The 24,075-nt window shown below is 50.1% G+C and overlaps 1 protein-coding gene across 1 annotated transcript in view; it reads left to right on the forward strand.

The window, feature by feature from the left end:
* Positions 1 to 3,927: 3,927 nt before the first annotated feature.
* ADAMTS16 (ADAM metallopeptidase with thrombospondin type 1 motif 16) overlaps positions 3,928 to 24,075 on the forward strand; it is a 160,464-nt gene continuing 140,316 nt past the window's right edge. Inside the window, exons 1-3 of the mRNA XM_058714798.1 lie at positions 3,928 to 4,190; positions 4,277 to 4,382; positions 10,492 to 10,814. Coding sequence (XP_058570781.1) covers positions 4,059 to 4,190; positions 4,277 to 4,382; positions 10,492 to 10,814 — 561 coding nt within the window. The 5' untranslated portion in view covers positions 3,928 to 4,058. The remainder of the gene's footprint in view (positions 4,191 to 4,276; positions 4,383 to 10,491; positions 10,815 to 24,075) is intronic.

A 24,075-nucleotide genomic window follows, 5' to 3' on the forward strand; every position in this document is an offset into this window, starting at 1 on the left:
GTGAGTATGGGCCAGACCACCTGAGGGAACAGTGCTGAATCTTATTTCCTGAGGTTTCCAAGGACTCATCTTCTGACACCTGTTACCTAATGAGTGACTTTGGCAATGGTGATTGGGGACAGACTCATGGGGCCTGTATGTTAATTACCGATAATAATAACAACTAATTTATGTATAATAATGATTAAAATACCATATGACCTCACTCATATGAGGACTTTGAGACACAAAACAGATGAACATAAGGGAAGGGAAACAAAAATAATATAAAAACAGGGAGGGGGACAAAACAGAAGAGACTCATAAAGATGGAGAACAAACTGAGGGTCACGGGAGAGGGTGTGGGAGGGGGGATGGGCTAAATGGGGAAGGGGCACTAAGGAATCTACTCCTGAAATCATCGTTGCACTATATGCTAATATATAACTAATTTGGTTGTAAATTAAAAAAAATACTGATTATCCGCCTGTCATAAAGAACAATTTAATACTAAGTGGTTATATTTTATGTAACGATCTAATCTTTGAGCTAATTTCCATGTGTTTACTAGTAAAGGGAAAGGAACTTATAAATGCCATGTTTGAGTTTAGGAATCTCACCTTGTCTGTCTCATCGGCTCCCCATTTTCCTTCTGCTTTTTTCTAAGAGTAGAGTCTCAAAGGGAGAGAGGAGACCAGATTCTGGAGTGTAGCCAGTAACAGAATCCACTTTGGAATCAGATACTGAAGCGCTCAGGCTTGTGAAGGACCCCTGGGTACACTGACCAAGAGTGTGAAACCATGTTGGCCCTAGCAGTCTGACTTGCTCGGGGCCAGCTAGGACTTGCTTGGGCCTCTGGAGGAAACGCCGGGGCTACATTAGGCCTGGCCAACCGTTCTGCAAGAGTGGTTCCTCCGATATCTCCTGATTTCCTAGATGGTGCAAAGTCAGACTCCAGGGTGAGCTCTAAACTTGAGACAATCCACAAGACACAGGCCCTGTCCTAATCTTTCACTTTGGGAATTTCAAGCATCTTACATCAAAAATGTCCCTTTCTGGTTTCTGAACATGCTATTTTTTTTTTTTTTTTGGAGGTAATCTCTCTAGTCATAGGGTGATAAACCATCTTTTAGAAAAGTGCTAGAGGGTCAGACCCAGCTGACCTAGCCAGTGATCTCCCTATTGGGAATCTGCTGGTCACCTGAGCTTCTGACCACATGGCTATAGATTGGAGGGACCTGCTCCCCAGTTTCAATTGATTTGCTAGAGTGGCTCACCGAACTCAGAGAAACATTTGACGTGCCAGGTCACTGGGTTATTCTAATAGGATGTAACTCAGAGAGAGCCAGATGAAGAGATGCCCAGGTGAGGTCTGGGAAAAGGCACAGAGCTCCAGCCCTGTGTGGTACCACATTCCCCCGCCTCTCCACCAGTCCACCAGCCTGAGGCTCTCTGAACCCCGCCCCCTGAAGTTTCAACGGAGGTTTCATTACACAGGCACGATTGATTAAATCATTGGCCATTGGTCCTGGTGCTCAACCTCCAGCTCCTTTCCCCTCCCTTGGGAGTGAGGGGATCTCCCAGAGGGACTGAAAGTTCCAACCTCCTAATGACGAGGGTGGTGCTCCTGGCAACCAGCCCCCTACATTGATGCAAAGTCACTTCATTAGCATCACAAAAGACACCTTTATGGCTCTATTTTCTTGAGAAATTCCAAGGATTTTAGGAGCTCTGTGCCCCAAACAGAAAGACCAACAGGAATCTTGGCTCACCTCACTCCACCCTGGTCCTTTCTGATACCCAGTTCACCAGACTCCCTGCTCTGGGCTCCCAACCTGGCCCCAGGCTGGAGTTCACGTTCTGTATCATCTAGACACATTCCTGGTCTGGGATGAGCAGCTGAAAAGAATTGGAAAACACTCATCATTGTAAAGGACATTGTTTCTTCACAATGGCGAGAGATTCATTTGGTATCACTCAAAAAGAAACAAAGCAAAACAAAACAAAACAAACTCCTAACACTGAACCCTTTTATACCAGCCCCTCTTCTTTCAGTCCATCTGTTTCAACAGAAAAAGAGCCCTTGGATGTCCCCACGTCTTAGCTAGACTTGGAAACTCTGACCCCCTTGCACACACATTCAACATGATTAGAAGTAATCGGGGATCCATATTTATCAAGCGCACCGTGGAGCCTCAGCCTCCTGCAGAGCCTTTAGCCAGACCCAGATGTGCTGCCCAACCAGCCTCAGCCCCCAGGTCTCCTCCGGCTGAGCTCCCTGCCCAGGGCACGGAGACGGCCATTGTCTGGAGCTGGAGGAAGGGGACCGGTGGTGGAAGACTGTTTTCATTATTTTACTTATTTTTTTAATGTGTATTTATTTTTGAGAGAGAGAGACAGACAGAGTGGGAGAGGGAGAGACAGAATCGGAAGCAGGCTCCAGGCTCTGAGCTGTCAGCACAGAGCCCAGCGCAGCGCTCGAACCCAGGAACAGTGAGATCATGACCTGGGCCGAAGGCGGTTGCATAACCGACTGAGCCACCCAGGCGCCCCTGGAAGATTGTTTTTAAAATCACCGCCAGTACAGGCCATTCTGCAAAACTATTTTCATTTTGAAGAGTGTTTTCAAATAGATGAATATGGCGGGGGGGGGGGGAAGGGGGGAGTGGGGAGAGGGAAAGAGGGAGATAGAATCAGCCACTGCACAGCCAGGAGCTCTGCTCTCCCGTTGTCAAGGCTGTGGGAGGTAACACACACCTACGCCTCAAAGCTAGCCAGGCAAAGGAAGCCAGAGACCACAGTCACCGTTTGCTCCCCATCTTCCTCTCCAAAATGTGCAAAATAGGCCCGTGTGGGATGCAATGAACGTGAGGGACACTGGAGCCACAGGCCTAGGGGCCCTGACCTCCAGCGTCTGCAAGAGGTTAAGTGGTCTCGGACGAGAGGAGCAACCAGGAACCGCCACCGGCGATCCGTGCGTGGGAGAACACGCGCTGGCACACGCATGCACTGACGCGCGAGCGCATCGACACGCACACGTGCGCGCACGCGAGAGGGTTCCGATGCCCGGAGGCGCCGCATTCAAACGCGCACACACGCGCGCGTAGAACACCGACCGGGCTTGCTGCCGGGCCTGTGGTCGGCGGGGCACCTGCTGCCGCCCGGGCCTTCGGCAGCCCAGCCCCCCGCCCGGGCCCACACCAGTCGCAGCAACCCCAGGGCCTCCCAATGGATTGGCCACACGCGGGCACCCGGCAGCCACGGCGACCCAGGCACGCGCGGCCAGGCCGGTGGAGGGCGGGGCCCGGCGCTGGGGGCGCCCCTACATCCTCCGGGACTTGGCGAGGAGCTGGCATTGCTTGCCCGACCCCGTCGTCCCTCATCGCGTCCGCAGCCGAGAGCGGCCGCGGTGCGCACTCAGATCCGCGCGGCTCTCAGAAGCTCTGGGCGCCGCCGTCCCGCCTTTGATCTCCCACCCGCGGCGCAGGGCGGACGCCGCGGGGCCCAGGCGCCGCCCAGCCTCCCTCGGCAGGTGTCGGCGCCCGCGGCGGCGCAGGTCGGGCCCGGGGGGTGGCGGGGCGCAGCGGGCCTGCGGGTCCCGAGGGCGCCTGGAAAGCGACTCACGCCGCTCACCACTCGGAGCCCCCGAGCCACCTCTCCACCCGCGCGCACACGGGGAGGCGGGCGAGGCGCCGAAACGGGCTGGGAGCGCGGGGATCCTCCCGGCCCTCCTCCCGTCCGCCCCGCCCCGCCCCGCCGCCCGCTTCCTCCGGCCTCTGCCCTCCCCCTCCCGTCTCCCCTCCGGCTCCCCACCCCGCCGCCCCCGCCAGCCCCTCCTGCTCCCCGCTCCCCTCCCCTCGCCGGTCCTCTCCGCCTCCCCTCCGCGGCCCGCCTCCTCCGGCCGCTCTCCCACGGTGCGCGCTGGTGCCCCACCGCCCTCCCCGCCCCCCGCGCCGCGCGGAGCCGCAGTGATAACCCCGCGCGGGCGGCGGAGTCGCGGCGGGGAGGCTCCTGCGCGCCTCGGCTCCTCGGTGCCCACTTGCAGCCGCCCGGCTGGGGGCCCCTCCGAGCGCCCCTGGATGGAGCCGCGCGCTCTCCCCGCGGGGGCGCAGCGCGGGCGGCGGGCGCGGGGCGCCGGGGACGGCGCGGCCATGCGGGGCCCCGGGCGCGCGGCGCTCTGTGCGCTGCTCCTGGCGCAGGTGGCTGTGCAGGTGAGTCCCCGGAGGTTGGGGGGCGGGTGCCCGCGGCTTCCCTCGCGCGGCCCGGGTCTCACCGAGGTGTCGCGGCTCTTTTCCAGCAGGCACCTGCTTGCTCCGTGGGACCCGCAACGGCCTCGCCGGGGAGCCCGAGCGGCCGGCGACCTCCCGGGTCCGCGGAGTGGCCGGCCTGGATGGCACAGGGCGGTAAGTCTGCGGGGAAGGAGGGTCCCAGTCCTCACCAAATAGCTGCCGGTGTTGCTGGTTTACCAGGCGCTGCGAATGCTCCTTAGTCTCCAAACTCACGCATAGTATGAGCCGAGCTTTCTCGCCTTGTGAGCGAGCACCTGGGAGTCGACTTTCACCAATATTTATATTGTATTCCCTTGTGGAACAGTAGCGCTTACCAGCGTTATTGGCATAAGCAATAGCAACAGAAGAAGGAATGCGCATTTAATAAGAAAATTTACGAAAGCAAGGAGTAATCTAAAGGTATTTCTAATTGAGGCATTCTGGAAATTATAAAGCGCAGGGGACTCCTTTCTCCACGCCTCACCCCCTCCTGGTCCTCCTCTGGCTGTTTAGATTGAAGGCTCTCTGTGTGCCCTTGACTAAACGGCAGGAGACAAAAGAAAGCCATTTTTGCCCAGTACTCTTGTCAGGGTGAAAGTGGATGGTCTTCAAGGGTTGGGACATAATTGAAATACAGTGCAGGGAAGGGTAATTAGCGTTTGCGACCTCCTAAGCAATGCCGCGCCTTAAGCCATGAGTCTGGTTCATTTGCAGTCTGTGGTTTCACTGCTGCATTTGTAAATTTCTCGTGCCTTCCCTTAGGTTAAAGGGGAAGGCAGGTGCGGGATGTCGGCCGCTAGGCGCTTTTTACCTGAACCCAATCCCTTGGTGTTTGTTTAATATCAGTGCTTTGCAACATTTCCAGCAATAAGTTGCCATATCAAATGTCAGTATTTTAGAGGAACCTGGTTTGATTATCCCAACATATTTTCAGAAAATCCAGAAGATTACAGTTAATAACTCAATATTTGAATATAGTTTTTAATCTTTGGTAAAGACAGGAGTTGGACACACGCATTACCTATTTGGATTCTCTCTTGCTGGGAGAGTTCATGAATAGTCTATAAATGAAGCCATAGGTTAGACGAACGCTGGGAACAGAAGACTTTTCAGGACCACCAGAGGGCGCTAGATGTAAGTGAGAGGAAATCCTTACAAATGACTTAGGGCTGTGTAATTGCTAGAGAAAGGTCATTATCTATTTAAAGGTCACCTTCTTGGTCTGGTCTGGCCCCTGCCTTCCTTCATGTTTCCCGTAGGATGTAACTGTCCATATTGTATTTGATTGTCCCTCCAGAGACACTTTTTAAAAGAAGACTTCTGTAAAAATTCTAGTTCTCCAAAATCATGAAAGTCTCAGGAGATTTTCAGATCACTGTACGGCATTTATAGAAAATAAGTGGTCTTTAGGTGAGAGCATCATAGGCAGAGAACCACGTCCAGAAGGAGAAGTCAAAGACTCCCTTCCCGAGTGTGCGTCCGCTGTTCCTGGCCGAGGCCGGCTCCCGGGAGCTGGACGGCAGCCTGGCTGGCGTGAGGCTCCAGTCACCTGGCATTATCAGCTGGTGTCACAGGCCTAGCATTTCCATGACAACCACATACCTTGCTTGCTCAGAAACAGAAGGGGAAGGTGTGAGCCATCATCGGTGAAGTTCTAGCTTAGCGGATACACCCCCACCTCACACCCACCCTCTGTGTGTTTTAGGTCTTTAGTTGCAAACGGCTAAGTGGAGAGTTGTGCGTGTCACTGGAGGGCTCTCGTACCAGCAGGGAAAAGACTCTGCTGAGCAGGTCACCTGTGTCTGTTCAGAACAGGAGAGCCGGGGTGCACTTGGTGGGTACTGCTCGGTTATCTAGGTATCGGTGACACACGTTGGCTTTGGACTCCCTCTTTCGGCTGTGAGGTTTGTTTAACACGTCGTTCACACGGTGATTGCAAACTTTGCTCCGTGTCTGGAGCGGTTAAGCAGTAGGAAAGAGAAGCCCGTCTCTTCTGTGAGGCAGCCGTGCCCAACGAAACTATTTTCAGACATTAAGTATACCCGTTTCGTTTTGGCTGATTCAGAATGGTGTTTCCCTACTAGGAGATTTTAATGCTTTGCCTACAAATTGACCTTTGTGATAAAAATAGCGGCTCCCTGTAAAGAGTCAAGACTATCACAGATTCGTTAGCTTTTTAATTCTCCAGTAAGTTACTCTTCCAGGGCAAGGTATAGACGTTCTTTAGAAATTTGTTTCATTGTGCGCGATAGACCTGTTGTGTGCGTGTGTGCATTGGGGGATTATACCGATTTACATTCAAACATCCGGGTAACGTGAGACAGGGCAATGTCTTTCAGGTTCACCTGGGGTGTGCTTGTAAATCTTTAACAGCAGGCTCTGTGGCGCCCAGATCTGTACTATCTTCTGGTTCCCAAGGGGTAAATACTTGCTCCCCGGTGGCTTTCAAGCTACGGATGTGACGTCACTGAATTCTGGGGTAGGGATTCAAGGTTCGGATCCGCTCTCGGCCGCTGGTACCAAGCAGCCCTGCGTGCTCACAGGTGGTCCACACCTCCCGCACTGAGTTTGAAACCGGAGCGGTCTTAGACTTGATGCTGTGGTCAGAAAACCTCTTGAAATCAGGCAGTTCTGACCACTGACGGGAGCAGCCGTACGCGACGTTGTCCTCCTTTACCAAATGTGTAGGGGACACAGGTGTGATTTAAAGGATTCTCGGGATGTCAGGAATCACGCTCATTTTTTTCTTGAAATCGCGAGCCGACAGCCGAGGGGATTATCATCTGAAAACCTAAGCTCAGAAGTTAATTTTTTCAGATTACTGCAGTTATATATTGACTTTTTCCAGATAGTAATGCGTGTATGATGAGATACTGTGCTTGTTTTGTTCATTCACTGAATTCTTTAGCGATGACCTTTTCCGCGTTCATTTGTATGTAACCGAGAGTACACATTTGATGGTTAGCAGGGCTTTCGGGCTCAATCAGGATTCCCCCACCTTGGCGGTATTGACATTTTGCAGCGGAGGTCCGGCCTGGGCATCGGAGAATACGTAGCTGCATCCCTGGATTCGGTGGTCAGATTCCAGGAGCGCCACTGTCCCCCTCCCCCTTCCTGACAAAGCAGAAACGTGTCCAGACATTTGTCTCCTGGGGGAGGGGGAGGGGAATCACTCCGGCTGAGAATCAGCAGACTGAACGGGAAAACAAATCTTCCATCAAACATTTTCTCCCTGCCTCTTGGGAACCGATCGTCATTAAATCCCAAAGAGTGGCTTTGCTGCTGGCACAGCGGTGTCCTGAGGCCAACAGGTCCCAGCCCTCCAGAGCGGATTGTCACTTTCTGTGAAATTTTGCCGAGCTGGTCATTGAAAATTAAAGTATATGGGGCGCCCGGGGGGTTCAGTCGGTTAAGCGTCCGACTTCGGCTCAGGTCACGATCTCACGGTTCGTGGGTTCGAGCCCCGCGTCGGGCTCTGGGCTGACCGCTCGGAGCCTGGAACCTCCTTCGGATTCTGTGTCTCCCTCTCCCTCTGCCCCTCCCCCACTCATGCTCTGCCCCTCTCTGTCTCAAAAATAAAAATAAACATTTTTTTCCAATAAAATTAAAATATAGTTACCATGAAATAAATCCTATTAAAGACAAAATGAAAAGACTCAACGCTCCTCCCTTATAATTGCTTTACTAGGTTTTACTATTACCTGTGCTCTCGAGGTTATTTACATCAGTCGTATCTGTGTGGGGAGATGTGCATAGGTACAGGTGCAGGTCCGGGGGCGCATCTTTCCACACTCCGTGTTGAGTGACGTCACGTGGAAATCAGCCATGGTGGGGGTATTACCCCAGGGGAACTGGCAAATGCCGTCCACCAGGCCGTTCGTGTTTTCCCCTCAGATAGCTGGAGGTCCTGCATTTGTCAACAGGACCCTGGATGTGTGTATGTAAAAGAGGCTTATCAGTGATGCTATTTTGGGCGTAGATATCCAATGTCCCCTCCAGATACAGGATGCATGTTACGTGACTTCCAAAACAAAGGTCAGAAGAACAGGGCTGATGGCATCTGGAAGCAGTTTGATTTTTTGAAAGTGGTAATCATCTTTTACGCGCAGTAGTGGTGCTGATTAGCTAGTGTTCCCCAGCCTCTGTTGGGATGCACATAGGCTGGGGAGAGGTGGGGAGGGCTCCCTGAGAGCCCCGGGAGGCAGGGGGAAGAGTGCCAGGCCACACCGCTGCTTGGCACCGGCCTCTCCCCTCGGCCCGGAAAGCTGGGCAAGAGGCAGGTGGGGTGGGGCTATGCGCTCTGCCCCTCGGAGCCGCCCCGGATCGGCCGCCGTCGCCCACACCGGCCCGTCCCTGACCTGTTTCCCCCTTTCTCCTGTTCTTGCCTGAAGTTCAACCAGATTTGTTTTATTGTCTCATTTCCCTGGTAAACTGTGAAACAATTCCAGGGTGTTTTGCCCCGCGGGACACAAATGTCCTGCCTTGACGTCGATGTTGACGGTCGGCTCAAGTCGTCCGCCAGACCCTGCTGTGTGCGGCCCAGCTCCCCACTTACCCTCAGGGCACCCGTTCACACCTGCGTGGCAGGGCCAGGCCCGTGGGCCTAGCACTGGGCCCAGAAGAGTCGCCTGTCAAAGCTCTTGACCGGCAGGGTGCCTGGGTGGCTCAGTCGGTTAAGTGTCCCAGCTTTGGCCCAGGTCATGATCTCAAGGTCCATGGGTTTGAGCCCTGCGTCGGGCTGTCTCCTGTCAGCAGAGATCCTGATTCCGATCTTCTGTCGCCCTCTCTCTCTGCCCCTCCCCTGCTGTTCTCGCTCTCTCAAGATAAATAAATAAACTTTAAAAAAAAAGGTCTTGACTGGAGGAGACCGCATCCCTGGAGTCACAGAGGCCATTGTCCAGCCTTTGGTTAACCCGCCACTTGATGGGGCTGGCTGCCTGGCCCTGGACACTCACCTAGCCCCAGGCTTCAGCATGGGGGGCTCCAGGCAGGGCCTTCCCGTCCATGGCCTCCCTTGCTCTCTCCACACCCACAAACGGTCACTGGCTGCCTGCTCCTTCCAGAGTAACCTTTCTCTTACCTGCCGGACGGCACAGGGACACACGATCAGGCACCTGTGTAGAAAGACATCGGTCGAGAACAAAACCTCACTTTTCTAGAAACAATAATTACCCAATTACCCCTTACTTCTGACCAAGTGCCATTTCTGTGGGATTCTGTTTTATTGTATCTTACGACTCCAAGAAACATGTCCAACTCCTGCCAGGGCAGAAGAGGGCCCCACTTCTCAAGCATCCATCACAGCAGTCTCCCGACGGCACATGCTGGTAACGAAATGAGCTTGGAACCTTCCTTCTGTGCTTCCCACAGTGGGGAAACTGACTCAGATGTACAGAGAAGGCAAAACTGGGGGGTTGTCGGTGACTGACACCCGGCAGACCTGTGAGGGGGCCCTGAGATCTGACAGCCCCTCGGGGGTTTCCGGGCTTTTCCAAAAATTGTCCGAACGTGTTTTAGGCTCGAGTCCTGTGAATCAGAGTGGGCAGAGGATTGTGGTGTCTGGAAAGACCCTGGGCTGTAGACTCTGGCAGTTGGCCAAGAACTCAGGCCAACGAGAGGGTCCACCACGCTTTTCCGTGGGAGCAAGCACATAGGAGCATTTCCCAATGTTAGCATCTAGAAACCCGGAATATGTCTGCGTAGGGTTTACGGGATTCCTCGATTTAACAATAAAATATTAAAATATTAAGCAGCAAGGAATGCCCATCAGATTTGCCTTTTTATTAACTGTTTTCTGAAGCTAAAATTTGTCAGCTCAATTGAGATGGTTGTAAAAAAAACAAAAAGTGTGACCGAAAGAATATTTAGAACCATAAATGATTACGTATCATCATGAGCGTAAGGTGAAATTTATGAAATGGAACCCCACATGTCCCGTTTTTGAACTTCCTGGGTCTGTAATCTGTTTTTCCTTTGAAGTGTCATAGATTTTGCCGTACTGGGACTAGCCCGTGATGGGGCACCAGTGACTTCCCTACAGGCTACTTTGAAGGTTTTCCCTTCTGACTCTGATTGTTTGCATCCCACGGCGGAGATCTGAGGTTGGCTCGACGCTGCAATTTTCCTCTGTCATGTTTTACCGGGAGGGAGTGTCGTCTGGCAATAAATTACATTCTAAGACTGACTCCCAGGTTCTTTTCAGAATTCTGAAATTACTCAGCCAAGCCCCATCTTTGTCTTTCAGAATACGAGCTGGTGTCCCCCTATGAGGTTGACCACAACGGAGACTACGTGTCACATGAAATCGCGCACCCTCAGAGGAGGAAGAGGGCGCTGGCCCCGCTCGGGGTTGAATCTCTTCACCTTCGGCTGAAGGGCTTCAGGCATGACTTCCACATGGAGCTGAAAGCGTCCAACCTGGTGGCTCCTGGATTTATGGTGCAGACGCTGGGGAAGGGAGGCACCAAGTCCGTGCACGCCTTCCCGCCCGAGGATTTCTGTTTTTATCAAGGCTCCTTACGATCCCACAAAAATTCCTCGGTGGCTCTTTCAACATGCAAAGGTTTGGTGAGTACCCACCGCCGCTAGTGAGGTGACAGGGACAGTGGCGTGTGTGAAGGGGGAGGGCGATGAGATGTCCCTTGAGATCGTCTAGCTGACTCCTCGTCATCGCAGGGCAGATTTCACTGATCTGTGAAAGCAGGAGAACGTTGTCAAGGAGCACTGTCTACGAGGCGCGATGCCGTCGCCTTGGGCCCATTTGGCTGTGGCCCATTCTGGAGAAATGTCTTCATTCTGCAAAGAACAACACGAGTCCCCTGGTGGACCGGGTTGATTATTTGATCGGCTGCTTGAAAGCCCTTTACTCGTGTCGTTCTGTCCAGGATCGCATGCTTACAGGTTAGGGTAGTAATTCCAAATGTGACAAAGCTGTGGCCGGGAAGCGCAGGTCTCACTGGACTGATGATTCTCTGGGCATGTTCCCCATCTTCTTAGCACGGTAGAGACTTGGATGGCGAGCAGCTTGTTCCGGGAGTATTCCGCAAGACGAGCAAGCGTTTCTAATAAATTTTAATTACTTTTTAAACACATATTCATCTTTAAGAGACAGAGCGCGAGCAGAGGAGGGGCAGAGGGAGAGAGAGACACAGACTCAGAAGCGGGCTCCGGGCTCTGAGTTGTCCGCACAGAGCCTGATGCGGGGCTCGAACTCACGGACTGTGAGATCATGACTTGAGCTGACGTCGACCCTTAACTGACTGAGCCACCCAGGTGCCCCAAGAAATTTCCATTTGATAAATGAGCAACGTTTCACAGTATGAGTGGTATGTGATGCCAGATGTCACATGGTCACAACTGAGCCAATGGTTCTTCTCTGTCTCTCTCTGTCTCTCTGAGGGATTGTGGGTGATCATTTCCCATGCGCGGATGCTCAGTCTCTGGCCATGATGTGTGGCAGACGTTGGTGATTTTTCACAACGTTGGAAGGTGCCCCCAACTGGCAGTGGTGGATTTTTTGTCACTTCAGAGCACCTATGGACAGTCCTTTGCTTTTCCACACAACAGTGAGCTTAGGAATGCTTTGCTCCATTCTAGGTCATTAGATAGGTTCCTTGTTAAAGTCACAGGAACAGAAAAAGATTCTATTGAGCCGATAGACAGCAGTGATGCCGTTAGTGATGGTGAATGTCGTCCGACACAATAACCCCCCCCCCCCCCGTCTCTTGTCTCCCTCACACCGGCCACGAAGGTTTTCAAAGGTAAGTGCAGGTTAATTTGCTTATTTTTCTTTATGTTTTGTATTTTATTTAATATTTTGTATTATGTTACAGGATTATAATCACTTTATATGAATGTTGTCTGGGTTGTGGAATGAGTCATCTGAGCTTCCGTTATTTCTTATGGGGAAATTCTCTTGGATGTATGAGAGCTTTGGATTACAAGCACGTTTCTGGAACGAATTCTGCTCACAAGCCAAGGTTTTACTCTATCGGACTTAGACATCGAACATCACTTAAATGCCTCTGGGGGTCCCCTTCGCTGGTCCCTTCATTAAGGAGCATCCAGCCAAGTTGAGAAGATACCGGCATCCCTCAGGCTGATCCAAGCCAAAATCTTAATGCCTCGTCATTTAATTTTCTTGAAATATTTGCATATTATAAAGCAACAAACGCTTAGTAGATACTTAGAGTCTTGAGTACATTAATCTGTCAGACACAGATGAGTGAGATGTGTCTTAGGTAGATGAGTGAAGATGTGTGGTCATGTTTTAAGGTCTTGACCACATTTTGAACATTTATTACATTTCCAGAAAATGTTTTACATCTGTCTTAAGCTTCTTTCTCCCTTTGGAAAGAGGGAATTCAGACTCCGCATCTTAGAAGGATTTTGTGTATGGGAGTGCGAGTATCGGATGCCCAAGTATTTGAATCCCTTCAAATACTACACATGTGCAAATGCTAAATCCCGTTAAAAATTGCCAAACAATATTAACACTTGCTTTTCAGGGGAATGGGAAATGGATTGATCCCGTGTCTACCCTAATTTGTGAAGGGCTTCTGGTTTGAGAGTGATCACAACCGGGATTTGCCAAGGATTTGGCGGTTATTTGGCATAATTTTTATGATTGAAGACGGTGTGGGTGATTTCTTCCATGTTCTCCCAAGAAAAACAGATCTCCCTTAATTAAAGGGCTAGAACTCTTCATATAATGCATTAAAGGAAGAGATCTCCTCCTTGGCTTTTTTAACGAAAGCTCAGACCCGGAATGGAAGCCATCTGTGTGGAAGGGAGGCGCGCCGTGCCTTCAGAACTCATATCCTTGGATTTGTCTGCGGAGCTTGGGCGAGGTGCTTCCCATGACCCCGGCAGGGGTACAGACTTAAAAAAGACTCCTCTGGATAACGAACACTGGAATTTAATATTTCGGTCACTGGAATAGGAATCTGTATGCCTTCACCATTCATCTTCCAAACCCATTAAATCCAGCTTCGCTGATATTTTGTCTGTAGAGGATCATTACGAACATGACCTTGACTAGACTTATGAGTGTGAGGGGCAGGGGCATTTGCCATATGACAAATCAAAGGCATTTTAAAGAAGAAAAAGGGAGGATAAGGAGTCCTCTGTCGTTAGCCAGATAAGAAAAAATATTGAATGGGAACGTCCCTCAACTGGGTGCCAAGTCCGTTCTTTCTTTCCTGATGGATGGCTACCCCATCTCTCATTCAGATCTCTTAAGGTATGAAGAAAAATGGTGTTACATTAGATGAGGGCTTCTTTTATTAGGGGTGTGGGGGGGAGGATCTAATTAAAGTCTCAGGTAGATCTCAGTTAAGCTTTTTTTTTTTTTTTCCCCAGTGTTTCTGGTCGACCCACCTATTGAGTGGCAGGCAGCTGCCTGTAGAATTCTCTTTTGTTTGCCCATTGTCCCTCACACCCTTTTGCAGACTCTAGGGGAGAGCACGATGCAAACAAGATCCCTTGTGGTGGAGAAATCGCCCATACTGCGTTCTCCTGCTTCTCCCTACAGCGTGGGACTGTTACCTTGAAGTTAAAATATATCACTTAACTAAGAGTTTCACGTCTTCAACTGGAGAACTTGGTTGACAATTGTGAGACGGTGCAGTTTGCAAACCGATAAGCAGTTTTCTCCCCAGGTTCTCGGAGTTTGAGTTCGGGAGCCCTCGGCTGTAGTTGTTTGGTAAACGGGTCTGAGGAACACTGTCAAAGTGAGTAGCTGCTGGTGTGGTCCTATTTACAGTAAGCAACTGTTCTTGCAAGACTAAAATGACTGTTTTCCCAAGGATCTTGGGAAATGCGAATGAGCTTCAGAACTGGGCGGTGCTGGAGCCTTCCAGAGCCGGGCACGAGTTGCCGGTTGTCTGATGAGAGAGCCAGGACACAGGTGATGTCACCGCAGTGATGACGGGAGGGAAAATACAGGTGCCAGGAGATGCGGAGAGGGTGCATCTCGGAGGTGGCAGATTCAGCCTAGGTTCCTGGAGTAGTTTTGTCCAAGCCGAATCTTCATAGGAGACTCGGGTGTGACGCCCAATGGAGGAGTCACAGGCTGCCCCGGGGAAGACTCCTAACATCGTTCACCATCATGGAGTTCTCCGCAGCCCCATCTGTAAACCCTAAAAAGACCTCTAAAGTTGTCCCGGTACTTCCACCAAGCGTCTTGACTGAAAATATTTCTTATCTCACTGCATCAGGTTATTTTATCTTATTTTTAAGTGCTTATTTATTTATTTTGAGAGAGAGCGAGCGCACGTATGGGGGAGGAGCAGAGAGATAAGGAGAAGGAATCCCAAGCAGGCTCCGCACTGTCAGCACGGAGCCAGGAGGAGGGCTCGATCTCATAAACCGTGAGATCGTGACCTGAGCCGAAATCAGGAGTCGGATGCTCGGCTGACTGAGCCCTCCAGGTGCCCGAAGGTTATTTGTAAAAAAGGCAGTGTGTGTAATTGCCATGTCCCTATCTAATTGACATCACAGATCTGTTGTGGTGACCAGCATGGGTGTGTAAATGTGTGGGCACAGCAGGTGCCTTTCAAGAATGACTGCACTAGTGAGTGCAGGAAACAGCCATGGCCAGGACGAGGGCGGAAAAACCCGGACTAACTTACTGTGGATTTTGTGCCGGATGCTTGGCTAATAGCCTCACTGTTGTTATCTCACTTAGCCTAATGACCACACTAACATAGGTACTGTTTGTTTTGTTTTTTTTAAGTTTATTTATTTTGCGAGAGACAGAGGCAGCAGAAGCAGGGCAGGGGCACAGAGAGAGAGGGAGGGAGCGAATCCCAAGCAGGCTCTGCGCTGTCAGCACAGAGCCCCACGTGGGGCTCGATCTCCAGAACTGTGAGATCGTGACCTGAGCTGAAATCAAGAGTGGGATGATTATCTGACTCAGCCACCCAAGCACCCCAGTACGATTTTTTTTTTAAAAAACGGCTTTATCGACATGTAGTTTACACATCGTTCCCCCCCCTTGGAAATGTGTAATTCAGGGGTTTGTAGTAGGTTTCCAGATCACTACCACCTAATCTGAGACTCTGCATCCCCTCAGAAGGAAACCCCTGACAGTTCCCATTTCCCCAGGCCCCATCAGTCCTGGGCCCACGAATCTTACACTCAGTCTCTGTAGATTTATTTACCTCATCTGGCGATTTCCTGTAGAGGGAAGCATACATCATATGGTCTTTTGTGACCGGCTTCTTTTGCTTAGCATAATGTGTTCACGTTTCGTCCATGTTGTAACCTGCATCAGAACCTCATTACTTTTTTAAACGTTTACTTATTTTGAAAGAGAAAGCACAAGCGGGGAGGGGCCGAGAGAGGGGCAGAGAGAATCCCAAGCAGGCTCCACGCTGTCCGCAAGGAGCCGGATGCGGGGCTTCAATTCACAAACCATGAGATCGTGACCTGAGCTGAACCAAGTGTCGGACACTTAACCGCCCGAGCCACCCAGGCGCCCCAGTGCGTTATTTTTATGGCTAAATAATAATCCCGTGTACACACATACCACATTTTTTATCCCCTCGGCAGTTGATGGATATTATTGTCTCTGCTCTTTCTGGCAATTGTGAATAACACTGCTATCCGTGTCCTGATTCTTGTGTGGCCGTACGTTTGTTTTCTCTTGGGTTTATACCTAGGAGCATAACTGCTGCGTCCTATGGGAATCCTGCGTTTAACATTTTGAGGAAATTCCAAACTGTTTTCCACAGTAGCTCTCCCACCTTGCATCCCCCTAGCATCGTATGAGGTTTCTGATTTCTCCACATTCTGGCCCCCACGTGTCCATCTTCTCGATTATAGCTCTCTTGATGACCATGGGGTATCCCATTGTGGCGTCGAGTGGCTGGATAGAGAGCATTGGTTGACAGTCTTGGTTGTTGTTATTCTTGTTATGGCTTAGTTACTGTGTTTTCCTTCCGGCGCTTTGAAGATGTCATCCTGCCTCTCGCCCCCTGTTGTTTCTCAAGAGAAGTCTGCTGTTTATTTCATCGCAGTTTTGTTGTTTGATTTTGTGGCTATTTCCCGATTTCCTTTTTTTTTTTAATTTTTTAATGTTTATTTATTTTTGAGAGAGAGAGAGAGAGACAGGAGGAGAGAGAGAGAGAGGGAGACACAGAATCAGAAGCAGGCTCTAGGCAGGCTCTGAGCTGTCAGCACAGAGCCCGACGCGGGGCTCGAACCCATAAGCCACGAGATCATGACCTGAGCCGAAGTCGGATTCTCAACTGACTGAGCCACCCAGGCGCCCCTCCCGATTTTCTTTTGGTCTTTGTCTTTCTACATTTTTACTGCGATGTGTGTGTGTGTGTGTGTGGCCATCTTTGTCCTCACCTTGTGGGGCTCCCATTATGCGTATGTTGGTGTGTTCCATGGTGTACTGCATTTCTCTGAGGCCCCATTAATTTTCCTTCATTTGCTTTTTCCTCTGAGCCCTTCACCTTGCCCGATCTTTATCGATCTGTCTTCAAATGCACCGATTCTCTGCTGACAGTTCAAATCCACTACTCAGTTTCTATGGTAAAGTTTCCTTTGTGATACCGTAGTGTTTTTGGTTTTGGTTTTTTGAAAGAGAGAGAGAGAATGTGAGTGCGAGGGAGAAAGAGAGGGAGGGAGAGAGAGAGAATCTTAAGCAGGTTCCACTCTCAGGATATGCAGAGCCCGATGTGGGGCTCCATCCCATGACCCTGGGATCATGCCCTGAGCCTAAATCTGGAGTGAGACGCCTAACTGAATGAGCCACCCAGGCACCCCTGGGATATTATACTTTTTAAACCAAAGAATTTCCATTTGGTTATTTTAATAATTCCTCTTAGTCCGTATTTTACACCTTTGTCGCCAGGCCTTGCTTTAATTCTTCAGACGTCGTTCCCTTTGGTTCCGTGAACGTGTTTACAACAGTTGCTTTGAAGCACGGGTCTACTAAGCCCAGCATCTGGGACCCCTCAAAGCAGTTTCCGTGCCTGTCTCTTTTCACGTTCGGGGCCACACTTTTCTGCTTCTTTGCACGTCTCATCGTTTTCTGCAAAAACCGAGCCTCACGGAAAAGGGTGGCAACCCTGGACCCTACCTGCGGTCTGCCGTCCAAGGCTTCCTGCTGCTGTTTCTTTTCCTCCTGTCGGTTTCGTGACTTGGCAGGACTGGTTCCGTGCAGCCTCCAATGTCGCTTCTCACGAGTGCCACCTGGAGCTCGTGTGCCATCTTCCAGAGAGCCCGGCGTGTTGCTCTGCGGCCATTGGTGGCACCCCACCCGCTCACCTGCGCTAACTGCTAGTGGATTGTGTTGTTGTTGGGGTGTGTGTGTGTGTTCATGTTTTACGATGCCCTGGGGCATAAATTGCTCGGCGGTCTGACTCGACTAACGTAGAGCTCCTTTGGAGGGTTCCAGACAAGCTCTTGCAAAACTGCTCTTTAATCAAATCAGACTGTGAAGCAATTTGCGCTCCAGAGTGGTAGTGATAAAAAAAAAAAAAGAAAAAAGAAAATGAGCCCCTTGAGGTGAGCCCCCCTTCTTAAAGCTGCCGCTCCTCCTGGGTAGGACATATGTGCCCCTGCGTGGAATGGGGGCCGGCAGTGTCTGCTTCTCCCCGAGTGCCAGGCACCCCTACCCTCCAGGGTGCCCGGGTGAGGCTGTGGGTACCCAGTTCCCTCTGTCTGCTTCCCGGCCTGCAGCTGTACCTTGCAGATGAGCTGGTATGGGGACGGCCAGGGTTCCCTTATCCTCAGCCTGCTGAGTCCGGAGAGGAGCTTCTGTCCTGAGAGTTGTGGCCGCTTGTAGAAGGCAGATCGGTTCTTGTGGCTGTGCCTGCCCGGAGCACAACTGTTGTGGTAGGGGGAGCAGAGGGGCAGGAGGCCTGGTAAGCAGGCCGCTTACTTGGAAGTGTAGCTGTAGAATGGGAGTCGGGGGAACGGGAGGCCCTTGTCTTCTTGGGAGCTCTGTGCCACCGACTGGGGGCAGGGTGAGGCTGTGACTGGCCCACGGCCCAGAAGCCACCAAATTTTCACCATTCTTTCCAAGATTTATGAAATTAGAGTCCGTAGATATGTCTCCCTGTTTGAAGCCCTGAGGACAATTTACATGGTTCGGGTGTGTGTGCGTGTGTGTGTGTGTGTGTGTGTGTGTGTGTGTGTAATTTCTAGCAGTTAAATGATTGTTTCACTGGAGAGCAGATCTGCCCCACCCCGTACATTTCCGTTCTGGAAGTCAGTCTCCACTAGGTGCTGTCATCGACCCATTTTACAGATCATTGCCCAAGGCCACTCCACTGTCCCCCTGTTACAGACGACTCCCATGGTCATTCTTAAAAAAGTGGGCTTGGCATCCAGGAAGCCTGACTTGAGAACCAGCTCTTCAGACAATAGTGCACTCTTGCTTCCTGGGATCACCAGGACAGAGAGAGACAGGGTGTGGGTGGGGGAGGGGCAGAGAGAGAGGGAGACCCAGAATCCGAAGCAGCTCCAGGCTCCAAGCTGTCAGCAAAGAGCACGACGCAGGGCTTGAACCCACAAAGCGTGAGATCGTGATCTGAGCTGAAGTCGGATGCTCAACCGACTGAGCCACCCAGGTGCCCCTGAATGATCGTATTTCACATTTACAGATAAAAATATTATATTTACCCAATTTCTGTTTTGAGGTATAAATAACTATACAATTCATTTTAAAATTCATTTCATCTGATTTCTTTCTGTGACTGCTGAGCACCCTAAATTTTCTGTCGGGGCATATAGTTTATTCAGAAAGGATGTATTCGGTAAGGTTTCTAACAAAACCATGTTTAAAAACTCCCATTAGTCAATACTGTTAATGAGGCTTCTGTAGATAAGGATTTTGTGGCATATGATGGGATTAGATTTTCTTAAAGTATTTCATGCAAGTTCTGTACTTAGATTGTCACCTTAGCTCCACCTCACCCCCCCCCCAAAAGAAACCCAAGTCTGTCCACTGCCTTTGGCACAAAATCTGTGTGAAATTTAGCCCTTCTTATGTAAATCATTGTGTTTGTTAAAGCTTTTAGTGCATAGGATACATATCCCTTCTCCTAAAATCTAACTATTCTCTTGTTTCTGGCAATGTTGGAAAACCGGTAAATCCCACAGTTCCCAGTGTGCTTAAGAATTCCTTCACATGGTGGGGGTGGTGGTGGGGGTGGTGGTGCCTGGGTGGCCCAGTTGGTTAAGCATCCGACTTTGGCTCAGGTCATGATCTCAGGGTTCATGAGTTTGAGTCCCGCTTTGGGCTCTCTGCTGTCGGTGTAGAGCCTGCTTGGGGTCCTCTGTCTCCCTCTCTCTCTGCCACTCCCCAGCTCATGCTTGTTCTCCCCCCCCCCCAAAAAAAAATAAATAAACATTAAAAGAAAGAAGAATTCCTTCACTTGGTTGGAGACTTAGTGCGCTGGTCGGAGCGGTCCTAGGTTTTATCCCAACCTCAGACTCCGGGGATTCTCTGGAAATCCTAGTCATGGAGAGTTTTCCTGCAGCACCCAATAAATCCTCAGAAACTGTCTGAAATATTGCCAGACTTTTAACTGACTTTGAGAAATGTTCTGGAGCCAGTAAAATAAAGCGGGAGTGGAGGGAAGAAACAACAACAGAGCCGGTCAGAAGAGACAATATGAGTTTTTAAGAGTTGTGCTGCAATCTGAGAAGGCCAGTGGTGGCACGACCGGGTTGAAAATATGTCAGGCTTGGGAGGCATGTCATAACGTCGTAGAGAATGTACGTTTTTTAGAGGAAGTAAAGCCAAAGTTGGTAGCTGTTAGGAAATGTAAACATGGGTGTGGGGAACCAAAGAGCATGCCGGATAATTATGTTTCTGCCGATTCCTTAAGAATGAATATAGTTAAGAATTTTGAAATTGACAGACATGAATGTGGTTCATCACCAGAAATAGATCCAGGTTACCGGTTTGTAAGATGATCTTTTATACTTGAGTTGGCCAGCGGTTTTTCTGTTAGCTTCCCATTCGCTGTGAACAGACATGACGTGCCTAGAGAAATGTAATTACAAAACCTAGAGGTTTCTTCCACTTCCCTTATTTGTCAGATGACCAACCTGAGCTTCAGTGCGGTGCGGTGACGCGGCCGATATCGCAGAGCCAGCCGAGTTTAGACCGGTGTTGGATGTGCGCCTTCAGATTCTCTGTCCGGTGATGTGCTCACCGAACACACTGGACGCTATTACTTTTCATATACCGAGGAACCAACAGAAAGCGTTTAAGTGTTGGAATATGAGCCAGAGATTCTAAAAATAAAATCAATGTGTCTTTGGTCTGGGGATCTGGGCCAGGTAGCAGTGGGGAGAGGAGAGACGGCCAGCTTCCCTTCCGGTTGGTGCGGGGTATTCCCAGTGTCCCTTATTAGAAGGCAGATGCTTCTCCCGCCACCACCAAGGACGACGCGCAGAGGGACTCATCATGGTCGGTAGAATATTTGCTGGAAGGATCATCATCAGGTGCTCATCTCTACAACCAGTGTGACCAGCATGTTCTTCACGGGCAAGATTGGCCCGAGACAGCCAAATGGGTCTCTTTGGGGGAGCAGGAATGTGACCCCGCGGTCATTTCCTCTGGGGGATGATCCAAGTCTGGGATTCTCTGAAGGACAAGAATCCCTGAAGCCTGCTTATTAGGCAGTGGCTATTCAAGAGAACGTCCAGCCCAGTCTACAGATTAGAAGAAGGGACCGGAGGAAACCGTGCCTTTTAAAGCAGGGTCCGGATTGCCTGAGGTTCAAGCAGAGCAGGATGGCTGTTTTCTTCTTAAATGTCACTTTCCCTGACCCACACATCTAAGATCGCCCACTCTTCCCCCTCCAAACCTACTTCCCACCCTCTTCCCTGCTGTCTTTTTCTTGGTATTTATTGTTACCTGTATCAGTCATAGTCCAGTTACGACCCGGAAACCGCACACCTTGATAAGAGAGAATTAATGTCGAGCATGAAGGTATTAACTGAAAAATTAAAAAGGGAATACTAAAGCTTTGCAAGATGGAAAATGCAGTTAACAGGTACTGCCCCTGCGGCTGAGGGAACCCAGTGAAGGAGTTGTGGTTATCAGAATTTAGATGCCTCAGGGAGGCTCAAACCCCCAAGCAGGAGGCGCTGGCCAGCTGGTGCTGGACTCTGAGGGGGCATGTTGCTGGTTCTTCAGGTAAACCCTAAACTAGAACAGACTGTCACTGCCAGGTAGAACAACGCCGACAGGAACAGGAAGCGGACAGGAAGTCCGCAGGGGGCGGACAGGAAGTCCACAAGGGGAAGACAGGAAGTCCGCAGGGGAAGACAGGAAGTCCACAGACAGGAAAGAACAAGTTCTTCCACATTCTTCAGTCTGTCCAGCCTCTCGCCGAATGGGCTGTGACAGCGATGAAGAGCGAGCAGGTGGCAGAACAGAAGTGGGATTTGCAGAGTTCTGGCATCAGCACCACACAGCACAGTTTAAAAGGGGAACTGGGAGCTAAGAATGATGTCTTCACGCTAAGCAAGCTGGCCACTATGCTAAATGTTGAGAGGGTAGCAGGGGTTCGTGTCTGACTTCTGCCTGGTTTATCCTCAGCGCTGTCAATAGTGTCTGACATACAGTAAAGCCCTCAAAACTGGATTCGATGAGTGAGTGATTTTTTTGGTGGCAAAATGGTCCTGGCGCTTTGCAGAAATCATCGCACGGACACTGGTCCGGAGGCGGGAAGACATGGAGACCCCAAAGCCGAAATGGCAGGGACACCACAGCCCTGTCTACGGAAAGACTGGACCGACCATAAGGACCAGAACTCAGCAGGCCTGAGAGCTGGAATATTCCTGGGTGGGGCTGGGGACGCTGGACCCAGTGCACGCACCCATTCCTTCCCTCTCCGCTCATCGGGTTCAAATCAGATCTCTTGCGGTGTTTGCCTGGTGGGAGAGGCAGCCGCGTCTCCTCAGTAGGCTTGAAAGTCCTATTTCGGGACTTATTCTATGGGAACAAGTTGGAGCTCAGGGCCTCGTGTGTTCGTGTGCTTGCAGCGTCCATGTCCCTGTAAATCCCTCCGGAAGGAGAGATTGGGGCGTCATCATCCACAGGCCCGAGGCCAGACTGTAACAAGGCGAGCCCTGTCCTTGCTCACTTTGGACCACAGGGGGCGTCAGGAGCCCCGACCCTGGTCTCAGGTTCCTGGAGTCTCAGAACTCCGCTGTTGCTGGCGTGACCACGCTCCGTTCCCCGCTCGTTCCAGGCATGTGTCACTTTTGCTGATTTTGATTCCTTTGTCTGAGGACGGCAGTCATCTTATTCCACATGTATCTCACTACTTGAAGAACTTGTTTTACTTATTTTTTTAAGGAAAAACAGCATGTGTTTTACAGACATTCAATCGAGTAAATTCAGTGTTTTAAAATAGTGGTGAAAGCAGTGTTCGTTTCATATTATCTTTTCTATAATTTCTGTGAAATTAAGGGAAAACGAAATAAAAATATCTCATTTGCAAATTTACAGGCTAGAGAAATGTAGGCAGTATTCCTATGTTTCCTTTTGGTCAATTGATAATAGAGGGACATACCCAATAAGGTATACGCTGTCATTATATCTAAAAAGTTACCAGTTTACAGGGCGCCTGGGTGGCTTAGCAGGCTAAGCGTCCAACTCTTTATTTTTTTTTATTTTTTATTTTTTATTTTTGGGAGACAGAGAGACAGAGTGCAAGCAGGGGAGGGGCAGAGAGAGAGGGAGACACCGAATCCGAAGCAGGCTCCAGGCTCCGAGCTGTCAGCACAGAATCCGACGCGGGGCTCCAACCCACGAAACGTGGGATCATGACCTGAGCTGAAGTTGGATATTTAACCCACTGAGCCACCCAGGCGCCTCAAGCATCCGACTCTGGATCTTGACCTAGGTCATGATCTCATGATTTATGAGTCTGAGCCCTGCATCGGGCTCTGCACTGACAGTGTGGAGCCTGCTTGGGATTCTCTCCCTCCCGCTCTCTCTGCGCCTCCCCTGCTTGTGCATACATATTCTCTCTCTCGAAATAAGTAAACTTAGAAAATAAAGTTACCAGTTTTAAAGCAAAAATTAAACTAGGGTAAAAATTAAAAAATACATACACACACACACACACACACACACACACACATGCTATTACCAGATTTACAGTGATGCTAAGATGTTTGGTTGCCTTTAGTTTAAAAATGGTACTAAAATAATAGAAAACTTAAATAGGCAATGACATGATATATCCAGTCATCCCAGTTTTTTGTCATTGAATAATTGTATCTTCAACCAGTAGAAATTTGGAGCAAAACTTGTAAAATGAAATGCAGTTGAAGCATTTGGTGACTTCATCCAGCATGCAACGTCTGTGAAAAAAAAAAAACATTTGCCTTGATGATGACCTTAAGGTCATTTCATTCTATCATAATTTATATTTCCATATGAGTACATTGTATGAATGGTGAAAAAGCAGGTGCTGACCCTTAGCTGTGATAAGCCACATTTAAGTTCATGGCTGTTGGGAATCCTTTCAGGACTGCCAGCACCCAGCAGTGTTCCTGGCCCATGTGAGCAATTGGATGGATGGATAGGGGGGTGGGTGGGTGGGTGGATGGACAGACAGATAGTTAAATGGATGGATGGATGGATGGATGGATGGATGGATGGATGGATGAAAAGTCCTCGTGTTAGATACTAGTGCCATCTATGCTGGAGACAGTTCCTAAGAGAATCTCTAAACAAATTTTAAGTAAGAAACACTGCAATATACTTGGGTCATGGGATATGATATAACTTGTATAAAGTACAATTCAAAAAGCTAAGTGGATTTGCCCACCTCTTAGC

Source organism: Neofelis nebulosa, chromosome 1, assembly GCF_028018385.1.
Source record: "Neofelis nebulosa isolate mNeoNeb1 chromosome 1, mNeoNeb1.pri, whole genome shotgun sequence".
Classification (NCBI taxonomy): Eukaryota; Metazoa; Chordata; class Mammalia; order Carnivora; family Felidae; genus Neofelis; species Neofelis nebulosa.